The 22,787-nt window shown below is 39.3% G+C and overlaps 1 protein-coding gene across 3 annotated transcripts in view; it reads right to left on the reverse strand.

Annotated features, from left to right (window-relative positions):
- Positions 1 to 506: 506 nt before the first annotated feature.
- Positions 507 to 22,787, reverse strand: part of tmem132e (transmembrane protein 132E) — a 517,422-nt gene continuing 495,141 nt past the window's right edge. For 2 of the 3 annotated variants that reach the window (XM_035433058.1, XM_035433057.1), the window contains exons 7-9: positions 22,429 to 22,705; positions 17,576 to 17,770; positions 507 to 5,203 (exon numbers count right to left, since the gene is read on the reverse strand). In XM_035433058.1, the coding sequence (XP_035288949.1) occupies positions 4,106 to 5,203; positions 17,576 to 17,770; positions 22,429 to 22,705 (1,570 nt within the window). In that variant the 3' untranslated portion in view covers positions 507 to 4,105. The remainder of the gene's footprint in view (positions 5,204 to 17,575; positions 17,771 to 22,428; positions 22,706 to 22,787) is intronic. The other variant, XM_035433059.1, reaches the window with a different exon arrangement.

Consider the following 22,787-nt stretch of genomic DNA (forward strand, 5'->3'; position numbering starts at 1 on the left):
CACAATAATAATAATAATAATAATAATAATAATAATAATACTAACAACAACAACAACAACAATACTACTACTAATAATAATAATAATAATAATAATTATTATTATTATTGTTATTATTATTATTGTTATTATTATTATTATTATTATTATTATTATTATTATTATTATTATTATTATTGCAACCATCTGGGCCTTTAGAAACTTTAGTTTTCTGTGATGAACATACAAAATATTGAACAATATGAAGTGGAAAACAATTCAAGTCCATATTCTTGATAAGTATAAGTCACAGTGAAAAACTAAAAAATGCTAACACTCATGTCAGTTGCTGCAGACACACTAGTAAGGCTTATCAGTATAACTGATGTCAATGTGGATGTCATCACATTTTAAACACCCAGCACCCAGTGATTTAAAAATCTCTAAAGCAACTCTAGTGATCTACAGAGAGGAATTTGGTGCACTGATCATTCAAATTGTGGCAAAAAGAAAAGAAAAACACTTAATGCATTTGTAATTTCTTTAGTACTTACATACAAGGGGGAAATACAAGGGGACTTTTTTTAGGAGAATACAGGAAAATTCAACAGTGTTCTGTACATGTATGTGTTCTAATTTCAGTGGCATGTGACCACCCGAACCATGCTTCCACAGGTCTCCACAGGATGTATTTCAGAGTATAACAGTATAACATCACATGATGTGTAAAGGGTAAAGTCTCTAATAGCAGCTTGCAAAATACACAGAATGCACATCATGGACATCTTCACCAGTCTAACAATACAAAAAGTAGTTTGCATATACATATATACATGAAAAAATAAAAGTAAAAAGATTAGGAACATAAATGTTTAAACAACTAATTAATAAAATTCATTTGATAGTACATGAAACCCTTTCTGAGAAAATAAAAAAGTGGTCGTACAAAGAATTGAAAAGCTGCTAATAGAAACTTTCCTAGAAGAATTGTTAAACTCTGTCAAATCTGTTAAGGTGGACCACTAAAGTACAATTGACAAAATACTCTTTCTGGGATCAAGGAACAAATGAGAATCATACATTCATCCTGAGACACCATAATTTAAAATGTGTTTGATGCACTTTTGTGTGTAAAACAAAAGCCTTCTTGGCAACTATCAATACTCCAATCTGATCGCACTACTGTTCCTGTTGTTTTGTTACAGCTAGGGCTTGTATTTCCATGTATTTTGATAATCAACATCACTTACTTTGAGACGCTAAAGTGATTTCATTAGGACATAATAAAATTTTAATAACAAGAGTGTTATTCAATTAAATGGCTGAAGATGCACACCAGGAATGTAGAAAATTTAATTTAGAAGAGGGCAAGGCATGAAGAAAATGGCAGGAGAAATAGGATCAAAATGGCAGTGATCAGTGTCACTGGTAAGCAATGGCACAGACTCCTAATTGATGTGATAGCTCAATCAAGCTATTAAAGTAATGGAAGAAATGCAATTTGATTAGAAACATTTTCTTCCAAAATTAGACAGAGAAAATGATTGGGCTCAACAGGTGGCAATGGGGCGTGTACTAAGATAAGACATAAACATGGAGAAAAGCAAGCGATAGTTATACCAAGATAAAACATAAACTTGGAGAAAAGTAAGCAATAGTTATACCAACATGTCAGAGGAATGTATTTCTATTTAATTAGCATTTTTACTTATTGACAAGATTGAGGCCTGGCCAAATTTAGATCCCCCTAACAAACACAGCTTTCCCAGCCCTGTGATCGACCCCCTGCTCCCCTCACACTTCTCTCTAAACCAAGGGTGTCCTTACCCAAAAAGGTTCAGTGTGGGTGCAGCGATTACTAATCATGAAGACCATGATTAGTTAATAATAATGGATTAAGACAAAAACCTTCTCCTGCACTGGCCCTTTTCAAATAAGATTAGACACCACTGCTCTAAACAATTGGAAAATATCCACAAATACACAGCTGTCTAGATTTTTTTTTTTTTCCTAAAACTTGTCTTATGCTTAGCTTCACTACTGGTTTAGCATTTTGGCACCAACTGTAATTGAAGACAAGTCAACACTGTTGTTGGTAAATTCCTACCGCTATTAACTTAACTTTTACCCTCGGAATTTAAGCGGGTTTTTAGAAAAATATGTGGGAATTGGGTAACTATAGTAGTTATTCCCAGTTTATAGAACTCTCCATTGCCATTTATGAAAAAACTGTGTAAATCAAGTTGTATCTTCCTCTCATTTGCAGCTAGAAAAAATCCCCATGATGTAAAAACTAATACTGGAGGTCACATGTGTGTGATCAAACAATCTGAACTCAGATCAATCATTGTGTCTTACCCTTAATGCTATAGTGTCGTCTCTGTATGATAATATTAAGTAGTTAAGATAATGTCACCTTGTTATAGGTGTGTGAATCTGTGATGTGAATGCTTGGATGCTGTTCAAAAGACTAAAAGCAATCTTGGACTCATTTTCTCACAAGATGAGGATTCTTTCATATCAAGTCAGTCCTTGACATAACTAAATGAACCACTGGTCTGTGCTATACAAAAGTTTTGACCAGGCACATCAAAGTTACATGGATCTTTAGAATATAATATTTATGTGTGAAACAAATACAATGAATATAATAACAATGACAGGTGTATTAATGAATGCATGACAACACAAAGTGTGAATGGATTACATCAGTCAGGGACAATATATTCTGCTGGGGGTGCCTACTGCAGTTTGGGGGGGGGGGAATTCCTTTCCTGTATCAGAAAATCTGAAATTATGTACTCTTGTAGTTCCTACAGTTCTAAGCAGAAAGTTATAGCAAAAGCGGACGCTGATCAGCAAATTTAAAATTGCAGAGATGGCAAGGAGAACTACCATCTCCTTGCCCACCTGCATGTTAGTGTGTGCATGGTTTGCATGTTTCTGCTGAAGAGGAAATCAGCGGGTCATAGTATGTACATGCACAAGTGGTTGTACAACAGGTCTGACATAGCATGCATGATAATGCATGATAATACATCCTTTACTATTGTCTATGTATGATTAGATAATTATTACAATACAAACATTTACAAATTTGGAAAATTGTTGCAAACAATGTTGGGAAAGATGTCCAAGTGACAATATTCAAGCTCCCATCATTCCATCAGTAGCCTTTCTAATCAGTGTCCTGGATAATAGACCCCTTCATATTTCCTAATAACCATAGTGTTCACAATAACTTTTCAAAGTCAAGTCTGTAAGACCATTTCAGATTTAAGATTCAGGCATAAAAGTCACATTAAGGGTGTGAATTAAACCATTTAAGGGGTCTTTGTTAATTTGTGACTGGTCAAGTATGAAACTGTGAGGGGGGGGGATATTGAGTGTCAAAGCATGAGTTTGAGCCCAAAGAAGAATGAGAGAAGGAAAGAGGAAAAAGCCATTAAAAGTGTTTCACTATGTTGGCAAATTGAATCCATTAAGTGATTTCATGAGTGTCCTGGACAATGAATTTAAGTTAAAGTTGTCCTTGTTTGCAGAAACCAGCCTTGCCAACATTCAGGGTTTCTGACCTGTATATCGAAGGCATTGTTAGTGAAGGTACTTGGATTATTGATAAACTAGTGAACACGGAGCCAAGATGCTACCCCTTCCTCAAATAACAGTCCAACCCGTAGCAAGTTCATGCACACATTCCCAATGGGAAAGGTGCAGTGCTTCAGAAAATTCCATCTCCACACGAGCACTGTACATAAAGAAAGAAGTCTCTATGGTACTGTGAGAGTTTACTCCCCTTTCTTCGGAGGAGTGTTAGCCACAGAAAGCCATTTTGCCCAGTGATCAAATTACTCTGGTTCGGTCTTTGGCGTTCCATTTGTTTCCATTTTTTATTTTTTCAATTATGCTACAACTGTCCAATAAGTGAGTGAGTACACAGGAAACAGCACTGTGCAAATAAAAAAGAAACCCCCCGAAACAAAAAACTCAATCAAAAATAAAACCCCAGAAGAAGAATTGGCCTTGGTTGTGAAAAGATACCTCCACTAAAGTGAAAAAAGAGAAAGATAGAGAAGAAAAGTTCTGAGAAAGCTCAGCAGCAGACTGTCCCTCTAGGCCAGATCCACTAGGCTATTTCTTTTATCCTGCGCATGTAGTCATGCAGTTCCTCTGGGTCCTGAAAGCCCATATCCTGACAGACCCACTGAATGTCCTCCTCATCTGCAATAGGGATGGAATTGTAGGGCATGTCCTCATTGGGGAGGGTGGTAAAAGTGGTGAACTTGACCCGTTTGCGCTTGGAGGTGGGGGAGTTGGGTTCTTCACTGTGCTCCTTAGTGGAGCCCCCTGAGCTCCCATCCCCCCGCCCGTGCACCTGACTCTGAACGCTGGTCTGGGAGCTGCCGCTGCTGTGGTGGTCTCCGTGGCAGCAAGTCTGTACCCCTTCCAAGGGGTTGCTGGGACTCTCCACCTGCTGGGGAGAGAGGTCACCCTGGGTCCGCAGAGGCTGCCCGTTTCCTAGGAACACCCAGTGGTGGGAGTGGTCCATGTTTGCCTGTCCCTCTGGAGGGATGCGCTTGTGGCGGTACTTGAGGACAAAGACAATGCAGTTGATCAGGAAGACCAGGATGGCCAGGCAAAAGACCCCCAACAGGGCATACATGCCAATCTCCAGGTCTGTCATGCTGCGGGGCCGGCTTATATCCCCCTCGTCATCTCCTTCTGTGGGTGATTCTGGGTTGCCGATGGTCGGGAAATTGGTGTAGTCAATGGGGACACTGGCGGGCTGCTCATTGGCTGCTTCATAGCTTCCCCCATCATTGTTAGGATCAACGATTGGTTTCCTGGTGTTGGGTGACTCTTCGCCCTCGCCGTGGCCAGGTATGCCATGGCTCCCGCGGCCTCCTGGATAGTCCTCACCTTCTTCCTCTGAGTCATCCTCTGGGCCAAAGTGAACCTTGACATACACAGGTGCTGAGGCGATGATGCTTTTGCGCTTTGTCTTCTGGCAGGCCTCACAGATAGTCATCTCCAGACGGATTATCTCTCCAGAGCCCTCACCCTCTGCCACGATGACTGGCCATTGCAGCTGAGGGTCCTGGGTAATGGTCACCACTTTGTCATCCAGAGTTGAAGCATTCAGGTTGTAGTCTTTTGGGTCAAACAGGTTCAGAGGGGCCGCAGTGTTATCACTATAGTAAACCCAGATGGAGAGGCTCGCCTCCTGTGGAAACATATGCATAATACCCATTACAGAAAGTAATTGGTTTCACAACCAACAGACTATCAAAAGGCTGTTCTTCATGTAAAAAAAAAAAAGCCTAAGATTTTTTTGATTACAATTTGTTTAATAAAGAAGCTCAGTAAACAATTATTATTAATCATGACTCCAACTAATGTATGGTCCCAACTGTCTGATAGTTAAATGATATTTGTGTTTTAACACGTAGTCTCACAAAGAATTTATTTACTTAAAAGTTTTGTCTCAAATTGTATGCAGCACTTTACTCATGCAAGATACAAGAGATTTGTGTTAGCCAATAATAGTTGACATTTATAGGTACATCCACATTAAAGCAACAGTTCTTCATCTCATAGATAATGTTTGGATAGAAATATTCTTTAAACAAACCAGTACTTTGAAGTAAGATTCCTTGACATTGAAATCTAAAGGGAAAAAAAGCTATAACTGAAAGGTTTTAGTTTTCATATGTAAATGGGGCTTCTTAGTTATGTTGAATAATGTCTTTAAACAACTGCTCAGTGGAACAAAAACAGCCCACACGGAATGTTCTTGAAATTAGTTGCTTTTCAGTTGGATAATTTAACACCATTTACTGAATGTTTTAGCAAATGGAAGCTAATGACAAAAAAGAGTGGAACCCTGCAATACAAATGCATTCAGCATTTGGTCATTCAGCCTTTTTTATATTTAGATCACATTAGAAACATTATGGTAGCTCTATTTTTTTTAACACAATACTCTGATTCTCAGGTGGGGTGAGGTAGCTGTGGGGGTGATCAGGGACAGGATGGGAGTAATTATGGCAGCTTGACCTTGGTTCAAGTTCATCCCAAAGCCTAATGCCTCATCATTGACACAATTGTGATTCAGCTGGAAAAATGTCCTTCCTAATAAATTGTGTCATGTCTTTACATGGGAAAGCAATTTCATGGTCAAAATAATATTCAACAATATTACTCTAATAACAAGAGTATTAGAGTATTTTGTTGTGCTTTTCCCTGTTTTTGCCTTTTATTTTTTATCTTTGAGCTGCAGTCTATATGAAAGGTGCTATACAAATAAAGTTATTAAGAATGGAGTCCAGCAACCAAGTAACTACCTCTTTTTGGACTTGCATCACCACTTGCATGTATTCCTACTGAAAATGCACATACAACTTTTTTCTCAGACTACTTCAATCTCCAGAGTTTCACTACATTACAGAAGGGCAGATAATTTGGGAAGTTCCACCGCAGCTGTCCTTCTCTTATCAAGAGGTTAGATTGGCACCATCACCCCCATGCCTGTGCCCTGCAACCCCTAATTCAGGGAGGAACAGAGCCCTGCAAGAGAGCGAGTTGCCCTCCCATGGGCACACAACAGACAGTATTGCACAGCTGCACCTTATTTGTCTGATTGGATCAGTCTGCACCATGGAGAAATGGCAATGAGGTTACACTTATGTATCTTGTCACTACAGAATGAACCCTGATTTGACACTGCCAATCTATGCTCCCTCTAAAAACACACTTTCAACTCCCACCTGCCATGTGTCTGATGGCACAAGGACTTGCCATTCGGGTTTATTTTCTTTTTTTGACCAAATGCCTTTTAGTAATCTGATACAAAATTGTTTTCATGCAGTATTTATCCAACATTTTCTCCAATATTCCATGTGTGCTTAAATAAACAGGTCCTCTAATATTATTGGGATTTGCGCTACCCTTTTTAAGATAAATATGGCTTTTAATATGCATGATTGAGTAATGCGGTGAATAATGAGATTTACACTGATAAACCCAGTAAGACACATACATGAGGCATAGAATACAGACAGAAGAAAAACAAAGCAAATTAAGGAATAAAGCTGTCAACCATTATAGTAATATGACTGCAGCTGATACCATTCAAAATACGGTCTTACACAAACTTACACAGACTGTTTGTGTATCATAGTCTGAAAATGTTTGAGGCTTTGAATAGCAGACATTCAATGCAGGTGAAACTGTATGCTTTAGTGTTTGCCACTGAAGAAACAGATTATATAATACTAGCTTTTCAGAATTCACAGATGAAAAAAAACTATAAGCATTAAGTTCCTCAAATAAAGAGGTGAACAGCTGAATACATAAACACTATTAAAACCTGGAAATGTAGTAAGATAATACATCTTATTTCTATTTGTTTTGTTGCAGTCAAATTCTAGCTCAGAGACAAAGAAACTAAGAAACAGAAAACAGACAAGGATGAGATTTCATGAGTGATAGAAAATAATTGTTTGAAAAAGCTTCAGTACTCCTCTGAGAATATCAGCTGCAGCAGGAATCGCTCACTTTTATGACCCATACTGAGAAAGCTCTTAGAACAATACATTACGTTAATTAAATCTAAAGGTGGCCGAGCCGTAGAAGGTGGGACAAATTGGGCATTAATGTGGGGGACAAGTGGAAATGGGCTTGTCTCCTGTTGAGTTTGGCTATTGCTAAAAGAAAGCAGCTCCACTTCCTTACCTGTGCACTAGCCTGAGCCGCTTTAGGCTGAAGCCCGGTCTCAATTCACCTCCTAATCACTCCGCCTACACACTAACACTTTTGTGCGTTCACGAGAGTCGCCATCTTGTGAAAGGGTTATCCCAGAACTGAGTGAACCTAATTACAGCAAGGGATAGTGGTCGTTCGGCCCCTCAACACTCCATCAATTATGATTCTTTGAAGCAGACCAAAATTGTGTCCCACACACCTACTGCTTTTTATGCTCCCTTTCGCCTCGATGCCTACCCTCACTTTGGAATGGCCCTCACCTTAGTGACACTTAAAATTAAGCATAACTCGAAACAGAGGTGGAGAGCTTAGGAGGTGAATTGGGACCAGGAGAAAGCTTAGGCTGCAAGCACTCCCACTGAATACTCTGAGAAGATTATGAAGGAAAGTTCGGATTGTTTCTCTTCACTTGACAATACAGTTCACAGATAGAGACATAGCCCCATGCATTTTTCTCATTAAAATTGGACTCCATCTCTCGGGTGCAATGTTTCGTGGGAGTCTTTATTAAATTAAAATTTCACAGACCTAGAGCAAAAATCACTGCTTTTGGCACTCAAACACTCAAGAAAATGGGTTGCTTCAAACAGAGAGCTAAAACTACCTTATATGAGAAACAATGCACACATTATTAAAATTTCTCATTTGGAAGAATAAAAATTGTCCTTTATGTTCATAATTTGTGACTTTCCATCAGTTGTGTAAATGCTTGATGTATTTATACAATATAAAACAACAGCATAGCATATATATCATTACTACATATAAGCTTATTCTGTATCACAAAAACAACAAAATAAACCACATAATAAACAAATTGTGAAAACATCAGCAGACAAACCATTTATGTTTGTCAACATGGCAAACCATAATCTGGATTACCAGATGACGTGGGTTTCTGTAATCTAATACCCTCCATGATTCTGGGGTTTGTTTCACGAAAGCTCCAGCGTGCAAGCAGAGATCTGTGAGATGTGATAGATTTCTCCTGCTCTTTTTGTAGCATTTCACACAGAAATTGCAATTGCAAGCCACAAACGCATGTTGCAATCAAATTAATTTTGGTGAAAATGTAAATCGACTATTGTCCTCTTCCGCCTGCCTCATTTTGGTTTTTTATCGCTCCTTTGCTCTACATGTATATTTTATTTAATTATTTATTTTATTTGAACTAGTACATCTCTCCAGTAGCCTACAATTTATAGTAACATTAGGCACTTTGCAATTTGTAATATTCACATTAAACCTACTCATTCTTACCTAAAAGCCAGACATCAATAATGTCACCTGTGACAAAGCAGTGACGCAAATCACAGTTGCTCTAAATGTTGCTGTTGTGTGTGCTCCCAGGGTGTCTACCCACAGCATCTAACAGCCTACTCTATAACTGTCATCACATACAACTTGTATGTTTACAGAGCGGTCTGCCCTTTTCTACACACAAAAGTGTGTTTGTTCTGAGTCGCTGCCCTGAAGGGAATTTGCAAACTATCAATTGCACAGAGGACTCTTGGGAAACCAAATAGTGCATAGAAGTTTCACTTGGCGCCTGTATTGGGACTCAGGAGAACGAATGAAATCAGTATTTACAATACACCATTGCTTTTACAGATGCATCTGGACTGAGGCATTGCTTATTCCATTACAATGTCCAACAACCAAGATAAATTTGTCGGTTGAAAGGAAGCTGTTGTGCAGAGCTGTCAACCCTTACAAAAGAGAAGTTCAAAAATATGCCTACAGTACACTTTTACTGAATCAAATCCCAGAGAGTGTAAGCTACTCAAAGTGCACTTTCTATTTTACTTTCCAGAAGTAAACAATTTTAAAATTAAAGTATACCACTTTAGCATGCAGATGTTAGAATAAATGGTATACGTATTCCAGGAAATACTTTTGGTATAGGCTACTGAAAATAGGCTGAATTATTTTTATAATGTACTTAAAATATATGAAAAAGTATACTTTTAAAATAAACTTTATGAACAGTACTTAAGTAGCCTATACTTTAAAAAAATAAACATTTATGTGCTACTTTTTGAAAAGGGGACAGCTGAAGTGAGACTGATGTAAGGCCATGCTCCTGTTAATGACTGACCTGTCAAGGTTTTTGTCAGGGTCACGTAAATGTAATATTTCATGCTTTCAAAATCTATATCATTTAATCATCTCATTAGCTCTGTAGTTATCTAAAGACTAGTGTTACCAGGGGACCTCTAGTAACTTGTAATAAGTGCGGAGGTCGTCTGTGATCTTAATCCCGTGCGAATCTGCCATGTCCGTAATTTGTAAAGTAAAAATTCCACCGCAAATTACCTACCATATTTTGCCAAACACAGAGGTCATGTGATAATATTAGCCCCGTGCGAATCGGCATCTCGGTGATTTGGGGTCGTATTTTACTGTTACACAGAGCAGTGCCTTGACATTTTCAATCATACACATGTTAAATTGGATTCAGATCATATGACTGATTTAGCCAGTCAAGAATTTTCCAGATTTTGGCTTTGCAAATCTGCTTTGTTGCTTCAGCATTGTGATTGGGATCATTGTCTTGCTGTAGGATGAACTTTTGTCCAATGAGTTTGGAGGCATTTGCTTGAACTTCAGCAGAGAAGATGCTTCTGTACACTTCAGAATTCATTCTGCTGTTCCTATCAGCAATTAAATCATTAATTAAGACAAGCGAGAATGTAACTGTGGCAGACATACATACCCAAACTCTAACACCCCCACCACCACATTTCACAGATTGGGGGGGTGCTTTGGATTTTTTGCAGTTCCTCTTGGTCTCCACACTTTGCCATCACTCTATCTAGCCCCTTTCCCATTGCATTCCATTCAGGAACCATCCATACCTAGAAATATCTGTTACCTCGCTAGGTCCGGGAATGCGTTCCGGTTTTTGTTTCCATAGAATTTCGAGAATCATGAAAATGAGAATTTGGGAGAAAGCGACAAAAATACTTATTTTACATAGTCATTCGATACATGGAGCATGGAGGGAGTGAAATTCGGCTCTGATGACAGCAGTGTTTTTGGAATGGCTACGCGGTAACATCAAATTGCAAACACTAATACCACAGATGTTACATTTTATTCCATGCAATTCTACAGCTGTGGTTTTAGTGACATATCTAATGCACAACTTAAACTAATGTGACAAATGAGTTAACATGTTCATTCTTTTATTAATCTACCAAAAACAGTATCCAACTCACAGAATGATTACAAACAATATGTTTTTTTTCTCTTTTTATCTCTCCACATTTACAACTGTAATTTAGTAAAATTGGGTAGGCCTATTGGTAACAAAACGTAACAAAAACACGGTTATGCTCATACTATAAAAACATGTTTTTATGTCACCATAGCCAGAGGTGGGTAACCTGGCTTCAAAGAGTAAAAAGACTGACCATGTATTTGCTCCACCACCATGCACTAAACCAGCTGATTCTAATTAGCATAACCCTTCACCATGGTCGCCTGATCGCCTGCTGGCACAACATAGTGTGCTACTGCACTTTGCTTGCCTTGGGAATCCTATCGCTCATCACTGGATTGCTGTAGACTGTAGCCACTAGAGGCAGGTCTCTCAGAAATACTCCACCTATCACTAAGCCTCCTGTGTTTTGTGTACTCGCTAGAGCCCACCCTCCCTCAACCCTGGTTTTGATTGAGATGTTTAATGAATCATTTAACTCTTAAACTACCCCCAACTCTTAATCAAGCTTCAATTTCATTTATTTTAAAAAAGAATAAGGACCCTTTATCTTGCTGAAGTTATCGTCCTATAAGTCTAGTACCTATGGATGTAAAGTTCTTATCTAAGCTATTAGCCATTTATCTGGAGACTGTTCTGCCCTCCCCCGATCTCCCCCTATCAAATGAGGTTTATCCGGAACAGACATTCTTTTTTTAACCTCAGACGACTCTAACGTGGTGTATAATCCCTCCACCTCGTCTGCACCAGAGGCTCTGATCTCGTTAGATGCAGAGAAGGCCTTTGATCGTGTAGAGTGGAATTATCTTTTTTACACTTTGGAGAAATTTGGTTTTGGTCAGAGGTTTATTACCTGGGTTAAACTGCTTGTCCCCTATGGCTTCAGTCAGAACTGATAATACCCACTCAGAACACTTTCCCTTGTATCGCTCCACCCGGCAGGGCTGTCCTTTGAGTCCCCTCTTATTTGCTATTGCTATTGAACCACTCGCCACTGCGCTCTGGTCAAACCCCTGTATAACTGGAATAAAAAGAAATGGTTTTGAGCAGAAGGTCTCCCTTTATGTGGATGACTTGCTTTTATACATCTCTAATCTCTCCGTATCTGCTCTTGACATCCTTACTTCATTTGACCGCATTTCAGGATATAAACTTAATTTAGACAAAAGTGAGTTGTTTCCTTTAAATATTGCTTGTAATTATTCTTTGCAGGATTTCACATTAAAAATTGTCCCACATGGTTTTACATACCTTGGTATTCAGGTTAGAAATAAATTTTAAGACCTGTTTAAATTCAATGTTGCCCCCTTTGGTGGCTCAGATACAGGAAGACTTCCAGAGGTGGTCATTGTTGCTTCTATCCCTTGTAGCCCTGGTTAACTCTGTAAAAAATGAACATCCTCCCCAAATTGTCTTACCTTTTTCAATGCATAGCCTTTTTTCTCCCCAGTCTTTCTTTTGTAAATTAGATAGTTTAGTCACTGAGTTTATTTCGGAATAAGAAAGTCCCTCGACTTCGTAGGGAGCTGTTGCAGAAGCTGAGGTCTCTTGTAAGTTTGGCCTTGCCTAATTTTAGGTTTTATTATTGGGCTGCCAACCTTGGAGTAATTCAGCTTTGGATCTGTCTGGAGAGATCACCTGCTCCTCGTTCATGGCTGCATATGGAGGCATTCTCCACTAAACCTGCCTCGCTGACAGCCCTTATTCACTCCCCCCTTAACTTTTCTTCCTCTCCTTATTCTAAAAATTCCTTGTCTACGTTGAGGATCTGGAAGCAATTTGGTCTACAGACCTTTTCTTTCTTAGCTCCAATATCAGCTAATCTGGTTTTTCATCCTCCTTTGATTGATAGAGCGTTTTCCCTATGGTCCAACTCTGGCAATTGAGACATTTGGCGACCTATATATTGACAATACCTTTGCATCTTTTAAACAGCTTTCTGAGAAGTTCCCTTTACCTAGACATCATTTTTTTTTAGGTATCTACAGATCCACAGTTTTGTTCGTAATTTTAGCTCCCATTTTCCCAATCTCCCGGAGACCTCACCTATTGATTCTTTCTTAACCCCATTCCCTTTCTTAAAGGGTATGATCTCTCATCTATATGATCTTATCCACACATTGTGCCCAGCCTCTTTACATAACATAAAGACTCAATAGGAGGAGGATCTGGGGTAGGAGATTTCAGAGGAGTTGTGGGATGTCATTCTGCGTCGGGTTCACTCCTCATGTATTTGTGCTAGATATGGTCTGACCCAATGCAAAATCCTTCACCGTACACACACACTAAAGCCAGACTAAGATTTATAATGATGTCGACCCTATGTGTGATAGATGTCGCCAAGCCCCTGCTACCGACATCCATATGTTTTGGTCATGCCCTTCCTTACATGCCTATTGGCTAGAAATCTTTAACTCGATTTCAGATTGTATTGGGATTCAATTTGAGCCAACAGCAATCACAGCATTGTTTGGGGTTCCGCCACCCACTTTGCTGCTTCCAAAATATAAGGTAGATTTTATAGCGTTTGTTACCTTATTAGCCAGATGGCTGATTTTACTGAGGTGGAAATCACCTGCACCCCCCTCTCACTGCTCATGGATCAAAGACATTTTTTACTTTGTTAAAGTGGAAATAATTTGGTGTACTATAAATGGTCCTCTTGCCAAATTTAATAGAACATGGAGACCTTTTTGCACATGCTGAGGGGTTGGTGTTTGCTGCTATTCCGGAGTAACAGCTTTAATTGAATGTGTCTAATCACTTTAATGTACCTTTAGTGGGGTTGGAATGTTATTTATTTTTTCTTTTCTCTATCAGCTGAATTTTTTTATTTATCTTTGATTATTACTGGGTGACTAACGTGTACGTTTTGTGTCTTTTTTTAATTAGTTAGTTAGTTTTGTATTGTATGTTATACTTGATTCAATATTGGAACTTGAAAAGTAACTGTGTTGACATTTGTGTGTTGTTGAAAATCTAATAAACAAATTTTGAGAAAAAAAAAAGAATCAAGACTAGATACTGGAAGCTCTATTATACCTGCACTAACCAGAAACACCCAAGAAGCCATTTCCCCCAAACATTATGGTGTCCTGAAATGGGGGAATATGTATAACAAGTGCTATAAAATTTCTACAAGGTGAAACCAAAATGTATAAAAAATACCATTCAATAAAAGCTGAGAATCTGCACTTTAACTACATCTGAAATGTCTAATTACAAATATAAAATTGTAGAGTATAGAGCCAAATCAAGAAAAAAAATATGTCTTTGTCCTAGACATCATGGAGCTCACTGTATCACATGAACAACCTGCTCTGGCTTCCAATCCGGGCACTCAACAGTGACTGCCCTCCTGGCTGTGACGGAGGCACTCACCACTGCAAGAGCTTCACGCCTCTCCTCTGTCCTGATCCTCCTTGACCTGTCTGCAGCATTTGACACGGTCAACCACAAAATACTCCTCTCCACCTTGGCTGAGATGGGCATTGCTGGGACCGCCCTGTCTTGGTTCGCTTCTTATCTTGCAGATTGGTCCTACCAGGTCACCTGGATGAGGTCTGCCTCTGCTTCTCATCCCCTTGTTACAGGAGTGCCACAGGGATCTGTACTGGGTCCTCTGCTGTTCTTCATATACACCAAATTTCTTGGTTTAGTTATTTATTCACACGGCCTCTCCTATCATTGTTATGCAGATGACACGCAACTCTTCCCCCCCCCCTCTGCCTCACAGGTTGATGATAAAATATCTTCCTGCCTGGCTGACCTGGATGGCCAGCCACCACCTGAAGCTCAACCTCAACAAAACTGAGCTGCTGTTCTTCTCATACAAGACCTCCCTACTACATGAGCTTTCAATCACGGTTGATGGCACCACAGTGACTGCCTCTCACTCTGCAAAGAGCTTGGGGGTGGTCCTGGATGACCAGCTGGACCTCAAGGAGCACATCAAGGCAACATCACGGTCCTGCAGATTCCTTCTGTATAACATCAGAAGGATTTGACCATACCTGACTACGCACTCCACCCAGCTACTTGTCCAGGCTATGGTGACCTCCTGCCTTGATTACTGCAACCATCTCCTTACAAGCCTGGCAGCTTGTGCCATACAGCCACTATAGATGATTCAAAATGCCGCTGCCCGACTCATCTACAACCTTCCCCCATGTCACTCCACTGGCTACCGGTCGCTGCCAGGGTCAGGTTCAAAGTCCTGACCCTCGCCTACACTGCAGCCAACAGGATGGCCCCTATCTATTTGCAGGACATGATTCCATTCTATACGCCTGCTCAACCACTCCACTCTGCAGCAGCAGGGCACCTTGTATCCCCTCCTACCCGAGTAAAGGGATCGCAGAGCTTCTCCACCCTAGCTTCCCAGTGGTGGAACAAACTCTCTGTCCCTCTTTGAACCTCTCCCTCACTACCCATCTTCCGCCGTGGTCTGAAGACACATCTCTTCAGACTATACCTGGACTAACTACCACCACTCTGTGTATCATTTCACTTTGAATCCCCCCCTTTCATGACACTCATGTTACATGTACCCCCATTCCAGCACTTTTTGCTAATTTGTATTTGTCCTAATATTGTAGCTTGTTCTTCTCCGTAGTTTGTCTTGGCATAAGTTAGGTCAGAATAGTGTTCACTGTGTGAACTAAACTGTGTTCTTCGCTAGAAATAGCTGTACAAAATAAGTATCGTGTCTTATTGAACCTGTGTTTTGTAGTTGTCCATGACCATGAAATACACTTTTGTACGTCGCTTTGGATAAAAGCGTCTGCTAAATAAATGTAATGTAATGCAATGTAATGTATCATGGCAATGCATTCTGTGCTATAATTTAGACTTAACTGGCAAGACTTTTACATTTCAGTCTGGCAGATTTCTCTTTCCTTTAATCAAATAACGTAAAAGTCAAAGAGACAAAAAGCACATTTTGACCTGAGCTCAAAACCACTACTGTCTAAACTGTATTTGTAGATTTAAAAGCTCACACCCTTATACAAGAGATTCTTCAGGTTGAGTTCTGTTAGTAGAACAAAGGGACATAAATGGAAATTAACAAAAGGTAGATTCCATACAGACATTAGGAGGAATTTTTCACACAGAGAGTAGTCAATGTGTGGAATAGCCTGCCAGGTCACGTAGTAGAGGCAGAAACTCTGGGGATTTTCAAGACTAGGCTTGATACAGTGTTAGATACTATCTAGTCTGTAGGTAACCAGAGCACTAATTTAGTTAGGAAAATGACGAGCATTGTTGGGCTGAATGGCCTGTTCTCGTCATTATATTATGTTATGTTATATCTGAAGCTTAACACTAGAAAGGCCGCATTTTTTTACTAACTTAAACTACCAAGGCTTTCAATATTTTCATTTCTAATTTATATTAGTTTTGTTATATAGGTGAGGGAAAATGTGCCAAGGCATATTCCAGGCGCATTTGAGAAAAGCACTAAAATGTGAAAAATAAGCAAAACACAAAATTGAGAAATTAGTATAAAGTGCGATATTTTTAAAAAATTTATTTAGTCATAATGAATTCTGCGTGCTTCTCCCAGTCCCTTCCCTTGCTCCCACTATTTGATTGAGGTTTTATATATGTACTGTCTCTCTCCTTTTACTCACCAGTTCCACAGGGAACACACAGCTTTAATTGTTTGTATGAGCAGGGTTTGCACACAAATCGATTGCATTTCACCCTGTTGTCTTTAGTCAACCCTTTCACTGTGTTTTCTTCCCAGGAATGATAGATGTGCGAGGTGATGCTGCGATCATGGCTGTTTTGGCGGCTGCTGCTTCTGTCTTTGACTTCATGTAATTTCCACGCAGCTCACATGCCAGGTCAATGCTTTAGTCATTCAACAGTATTTCCAGTACAGTAGATTTTGCCATCCTATAGTCTATTCAGATTTTGTCCAAAGTGCCGTTTCAGTGAAAAACTGAAAGTAATTTATAGTAATTTATATCAAAGCATCGCTCATTCAGTCGCTGAAAAGCATGCTGAAGGAGACGGCAACCCATTCACACCTGGGCATCAGCACCTGTTACCTATTGTCTGGCAGGACGTTTTTGTGTCTGTATACAAAATGTCTATTTCTTTAATGAGTCAGTTTTTTTTTTATTCTAACAACACAGTTATTTTTTAAGCCCAGCTATTTAGGAAAAGTCAAGGAAGGAGGAGGGTACTGCATTTGGAGTAAATTTCATTTTAAAGTCCAAACACCCAATAGTGTTGGCTCTGGCCTTTCTAAAAAAAGCACTTGTTAAAAGCCTACATGCATGCACCTTGATGTAATGCGTTGTTTCTAAAGTACAATGTATACTCTTAGTTATGCTGTCTTTCATATTCTGGTTTGAACCTGGTAATTTACAGCCAGGGCAAAAGTGCATCATCATGGTCACAGCTCCCAACATCCTTAAAATAGGAGGATTGGCTGTAAGCAGGAACAGAGTATGGGCCGAATAAAGTATGAACAACTATGAGTAAAAATGTATGCTCAGAAGGTTAACATGTGAAATATGGACGTTTCCAAAGGCCTTTGGTCCTTGAAAGGAAAGATGCATGCACAGATCCACCTACAATTTTGGGTTGGTTAAGTACCTGTTTTGGAGTGGAGAGTGTCTGTAGGCCAGTTGCCTTGGCGACCATGGTGTGGCTGTTGCCGGGGCTGGGTTGTAGCATCAGAGATAGGCCTGAAACAGCGTGCACTCGAAGTTCCAGAATGGACACTTTATCATCGATGACGGAGAACATGGTATCACCAAGCACAGCCTCCACAGCCAGCGGGGACTCCACCTGTAACAGGGGGAGGGGGAGGGGGAGGGGGGGAGCTGCGGTTATTTTGGATGACAGCAGGCATTCACTGGGATTGAAATTGATACTTTTAAAGGAAACATCAATTTATAGACATGATGCCAAATTGGTAATAGCAATGGATTTTGTAGCTATATAGGTGTGTAATTAAAAATAAATGCGATAAATTGGAACCAACCCACTTTTCTACCAGGTTTTAAATGAAGAATAAGATTAAAAAACAGTGATACTCTTTCTGGTAACATGGCTAAAATCTTGCTCTTCCCTTCGGACATAGCTTAAGGTCGGGCAAAAAAATTTAATCTGATGGCTTTCAAAGCATTAGAAACCTATATGAACGTAGCTGGTTTCTACATTAAGTCAAATGAAACATTAAAATGAAAACCTGGGCCATTTTTTCCCTTTTACGGGCCCAAAATAAACTATAAATGTTCTGAACGTGTGCTTTATTAGGTGGGTGACAGAACCTGTTAGATTCCATTACATGGCCAAGGGATGCTGAAGGTTGCGGAAAGCTACCACTTGTAGCTCATTTTTCACTTTTTGGTTACCTCTGATTACCTTTAAACATAACATGAGACACAAAGCAGAAGCCTCAACATGCTCCAAGTCTCTGCCTACCAACCCCTTTGCAAACACAAGCATGCCGTCCGCAACAGTCAAACATACTTCTCAAACAAGGTGCTTTCATGACGAGTTTCATAATACTCCAACACTGCACATGGTATTGTGTGTAAAGCACAGTAAAGAAACAACTGATAACCCAGCCAAGGATACCGGTTTTAATCTTTTTATTATTCTCAGGTAAGAAATGTTTCACAAGCACTGATAAATGTTCATGTTCTATTAGTACTGTAATCCAGCTAAATGTTGAAATTTCAAAAATATGTCTTTTCATATTTTATTAATAGTTCAACTAGCATCCTGGCAGTAACAGGGGTGGGCAGGCATTATGAGCATAATATTGGACTGTTTGTTTGTTTGCCTGTGGAATGAAACCTAACCACATAATTTAGGAATTCACAAAATCCCACCTGGACAAATATTTTCAGTCCCAAAAACAAGAAATGTCCAGGAAAAAGATTTTAAGCTTTTGTTTCATATGTAATTATTTGGAGTCATCATTAACTTCACTTTTATGGTACTTGGGAATACAGGTACATAGGCCTGAATATATACAGCATGTATGTGATGCTTATATTTTGTATTCGTTTCAGCCTGGTTAATTTAAAGCTTGCTAACTAGTGACAGGTTAACCACCCAGGTTCATACTTTTTTATGAATAAAATGGAGTACCAAAAACCTCCCATTCCCTATTTTTTCATAAATTGCGCCCTGTACATCAGCAATACAAACATTTTTAAAAGCACTTTTCCGGAGTGCTGCAATAATTGTCCTTTTTTGCCACCCTGTTTTGAAAGACCCGGAAGAGCAGTTGGGTAGCTCACACAGAACAAATGACCTGGTGCAGTGTTTCAGATTTTGAGAGGCACAGGAAGAGTCCATTCAGATGGTCTTTTCATCTACAATAATTGCCCCCTTTCCCACCACAGGAACCTTTTCCAGAACTCAGGAACTTTTTGGAAACTAAAACCCTTTATCTACTGGAGGAACCAGAGCTGACTTTGGTTTCTGGGGCATGCTTCCTATCCTCCTTTTTTGCCCCTGCTTGTATAGTATGAAGGTAGGTATGAGGTAGTATGAAGTAGTACGGTCCACAAACTATTGGGATGGACCTGAACATTAATAATTGGTCAAATGTAATATTTGTGAAAATTGCCTAGCAGACCACAAGCACCATTTTTAAATACAGGCAACAGAAAAACATTTAGCAGCTGCTAGAGAACAAGTGAATTTTGAAATGGAAAAAGAAAATCTAAAAATTTGTGAACCAACGACAAGGTGCAAGCTTTGATCGGTATATGTTGTGACGATGACGTTCATAAGAAATTTGAGTCGGCAACTTGTAATGAAAAGGGGTACTCAAAGATTTCTGTGTTTAGCTGAACTGGGCATAGACCACTCAGCTAAACAGTGCTGGGAAAAATAATAAAAAATAAGCAGGATTACAAAAAATAAAGACCCCAATTACCAGAGTGGTTGAAATAGATGGACCAGTAAATGTTTCTATGCAATGGATGCATTGGCCACTCTCACAAACAAAAACACGCTCCAGGAACCATTTTATTCTCCATTGTAGATAGTTCCTGCCCACTTTTAGTTCCTACAACCCGGTAGAGTTTATGTTATTGTGGAGGCAGGAGCTTGTGCGCACTGGTGCACGTCAACTTCCACAAGAAGCATAAAAAGGCCTTTAGACAGAGAAAGCATTTCAATTGTTCTCTGTAATAGAATGCTTGGTATTGCAGATCTTATACAAGTTACAGTCTACATTTTTAAAACAGTCAGTTGAAAAATAAAGTCCATTGGGGGTGCTAGGGATTTGGGGGGATTGGAGAGGTGTTTTATACAGTGACAGTAAAGAAACTTTTCGGCATACAAACAATTGGTATCAAAATTGCTTCTATGAATACAAAACAAGTTCAATTCCAGGACATCAGAAAACTTATTTGATTAGTTGTTTAGTTAGAGTGACAAGGATTGAAATTATCTGTATAATTTATACATTAGTGATTGAATTATTGATACTGATTGATGTTGGTGTTTGCATCACAGTGTTCGTATCTTATGTACAGTATTAATGCGATGGTATAAAGAGTGCTCTTTTTGAAGCTAATGCTTTGAGCTCAGCCAAGAACTAATGTTTCCTCATGAAATATTTTTTTCTCATTAAGCTCCTCTGTATATCAAGGAATATTAGTAAGCACAATTATGTTGCCTAAATTGGTACCAGTCAGGCTTTTACTTCAGTATTCTGATAATTCACAGAAGCCAACCTTTTAAAACGTTTGAGATCTAAAACCTTCACACCATATTTCTTACATCTTGTAAATGTGGCATACAATTACAGGATTACAGCGAAGCGCATGAACGCAAAATGCTCTTTTCCCTCATGTCGATACCTTACTTTTTTACCTTACAGTCCACAATATGCTGTGCAGTAGTGACTGTGTATGCTATCTGAAACAAAAGTATTGTTGCCTCTTGTTGCATGGTGTTGCATCATTTTATCTTATTCGGATTTACTAATGTACTGGAAAGGACAGTTCCAGGTCACTACACATCAATCTATATACATCTTTTCTCCATCTGAATGTATTTAATCCCAGACTTAAACATAAGAGTAGGCAAAGGAGAATTACACAAAAGAGTGATCTGTCCCACTGAAGACAACACTGCAATCATTTACACACAGAGGGATCTAAATTATCTTGAGGCATTTGTTTTGCTGAGATCCGGCTACATCTGATTTTCTGGCTTTCTCATCAATTGCATAACAAATGTATAAAAACAACAGCTTTTAATGGCAGTGGCTAATGAGGCTGTAGAACAGACACTAGAATACAATATTAAGAATGTGAAAAACAACCAACAGAGAGAGAGAGAGAGTTTAATGAAAAAAAAAACAAAAAAAAAAAAATTTATTCATTGAAGCTCCCCCTTCAAAACTTTCCAAATGATACTTTCTTCTTGCCTAATTGATTCACAAGGGGAAGCTAAACTTACCATGGTGCTGATATCCGGGGGACTGGGGAACATTCTAGATTTCAGAAAAAAGTAAAAAAATATTCCAGGCCCAGGGGAAAGAAGCACAAAGCATGCACAAAGTCACATGGGGAAAAAAGTATATATTTTTTCTGTTCGCTTCACTGAAACAACAGTCATTAACATTGCTATTTTAAGGAAGGGGGTTAACTGTAGAGTCTGCTATGCACGCACCTGAATATCATTGCTGTCTCTAATAAGAGCAGTGCAGAGCAGTGGGGAGAAAAAATATTCATATAGAAAACTTACTGAATCAGAAAGCTGCAAAACAAAAAGCTTCACCCACTCCATAGCCTTTCTTTTTTTACAGATTTAATGTCAACCAAACCTAGCAATTGACATCGCTCTATTCTACAGCAAGGAACTGAGGAAAAAAGGGAGGGAAGGTAGAGACAAAAAGTGTTTTCCCCCAAGGCCATTAATTATTTATTACCTTGGTTTGTTCAAACATGTCAATTTTAACATTTCTATTGTGCTAGTGTGTGTGCATAAAAGATTCTAACCCACAATTTATACTCTTCGATCAGAGATGTTAACTGGTCACCATTTATGAAAGGTTCCAGAACATTGTGGGCCAATTAACGTCTCTGACAGTGGGGTATCTGTATTCCCTGTAAAACAATAAAAAAACTGCTTCCACTTGTGAATCATCTGAATCACAAGACTTCCCATTTTAAGAGAAGACATGTGTTCAGGCTTATATTTTCCAAGAACATGCATCAGTAGGCAGCTGCAAATGTTCTTATCATTCTGATAAAGTCAACTTCTTTGAAAAATATAGGCCAATTCCCATGGCTTACATTTTTCATATTGGTTATTTGTGTGGCTGGAGCAACCCATGCAACTCTGAACAGCACAACAGAAGTATACCAATGGATAAATCATACTCTGATTCTCATATTTGTATTTTATTTTGTGCATTGTATTTCTTGGTGATAGCACCTGTGTGGTGTTAGGCTGTCTGTACCACCCACCTTCAATGTGGTGGTTCCAACCTCTAAGCCCACCAGGACTGTGCGGTCAACCAGCTCTGCCACTCTGGGGTCAGACACCTTCAGGGAATCCTGCACCAGGTCTGTGACGTCCACCTGCCAATCCGGCCCCAGCATGGTTATGACCTGGTCAGTGCCTTCGGTCGAGGTGGTGTGAAACTGGGTCAGCACCTTGACCACGGCATGCTGGTACTGGAGGGTGCAGCCCCGGCTCACCTTCCGGTCATCTTCTTCCTCATCGTCGCTGTCCCTTGTGATCCTGCGGAAGGGTTGGTTAAAGAAATTTTAACCAAGACAAGAAATTTTATTTTTATTCAGAATGATATTGCAGTTGCCATACA

The sequence above is a fragment of the Anguilla anguilla genome, chromosome 9 (genome assembly GCF_013347855.1).
Source record: "Anguilla anguilla isolate fAngAng1 chromosome 9, fAngAng1.pri, whole genome shotgun sequence".
NCBI lineage: Eukaryota > Metazoa > Chordata > Actinopteri > Anguilliformes > Anguillidae > Anguilla > Anguilla anguilla.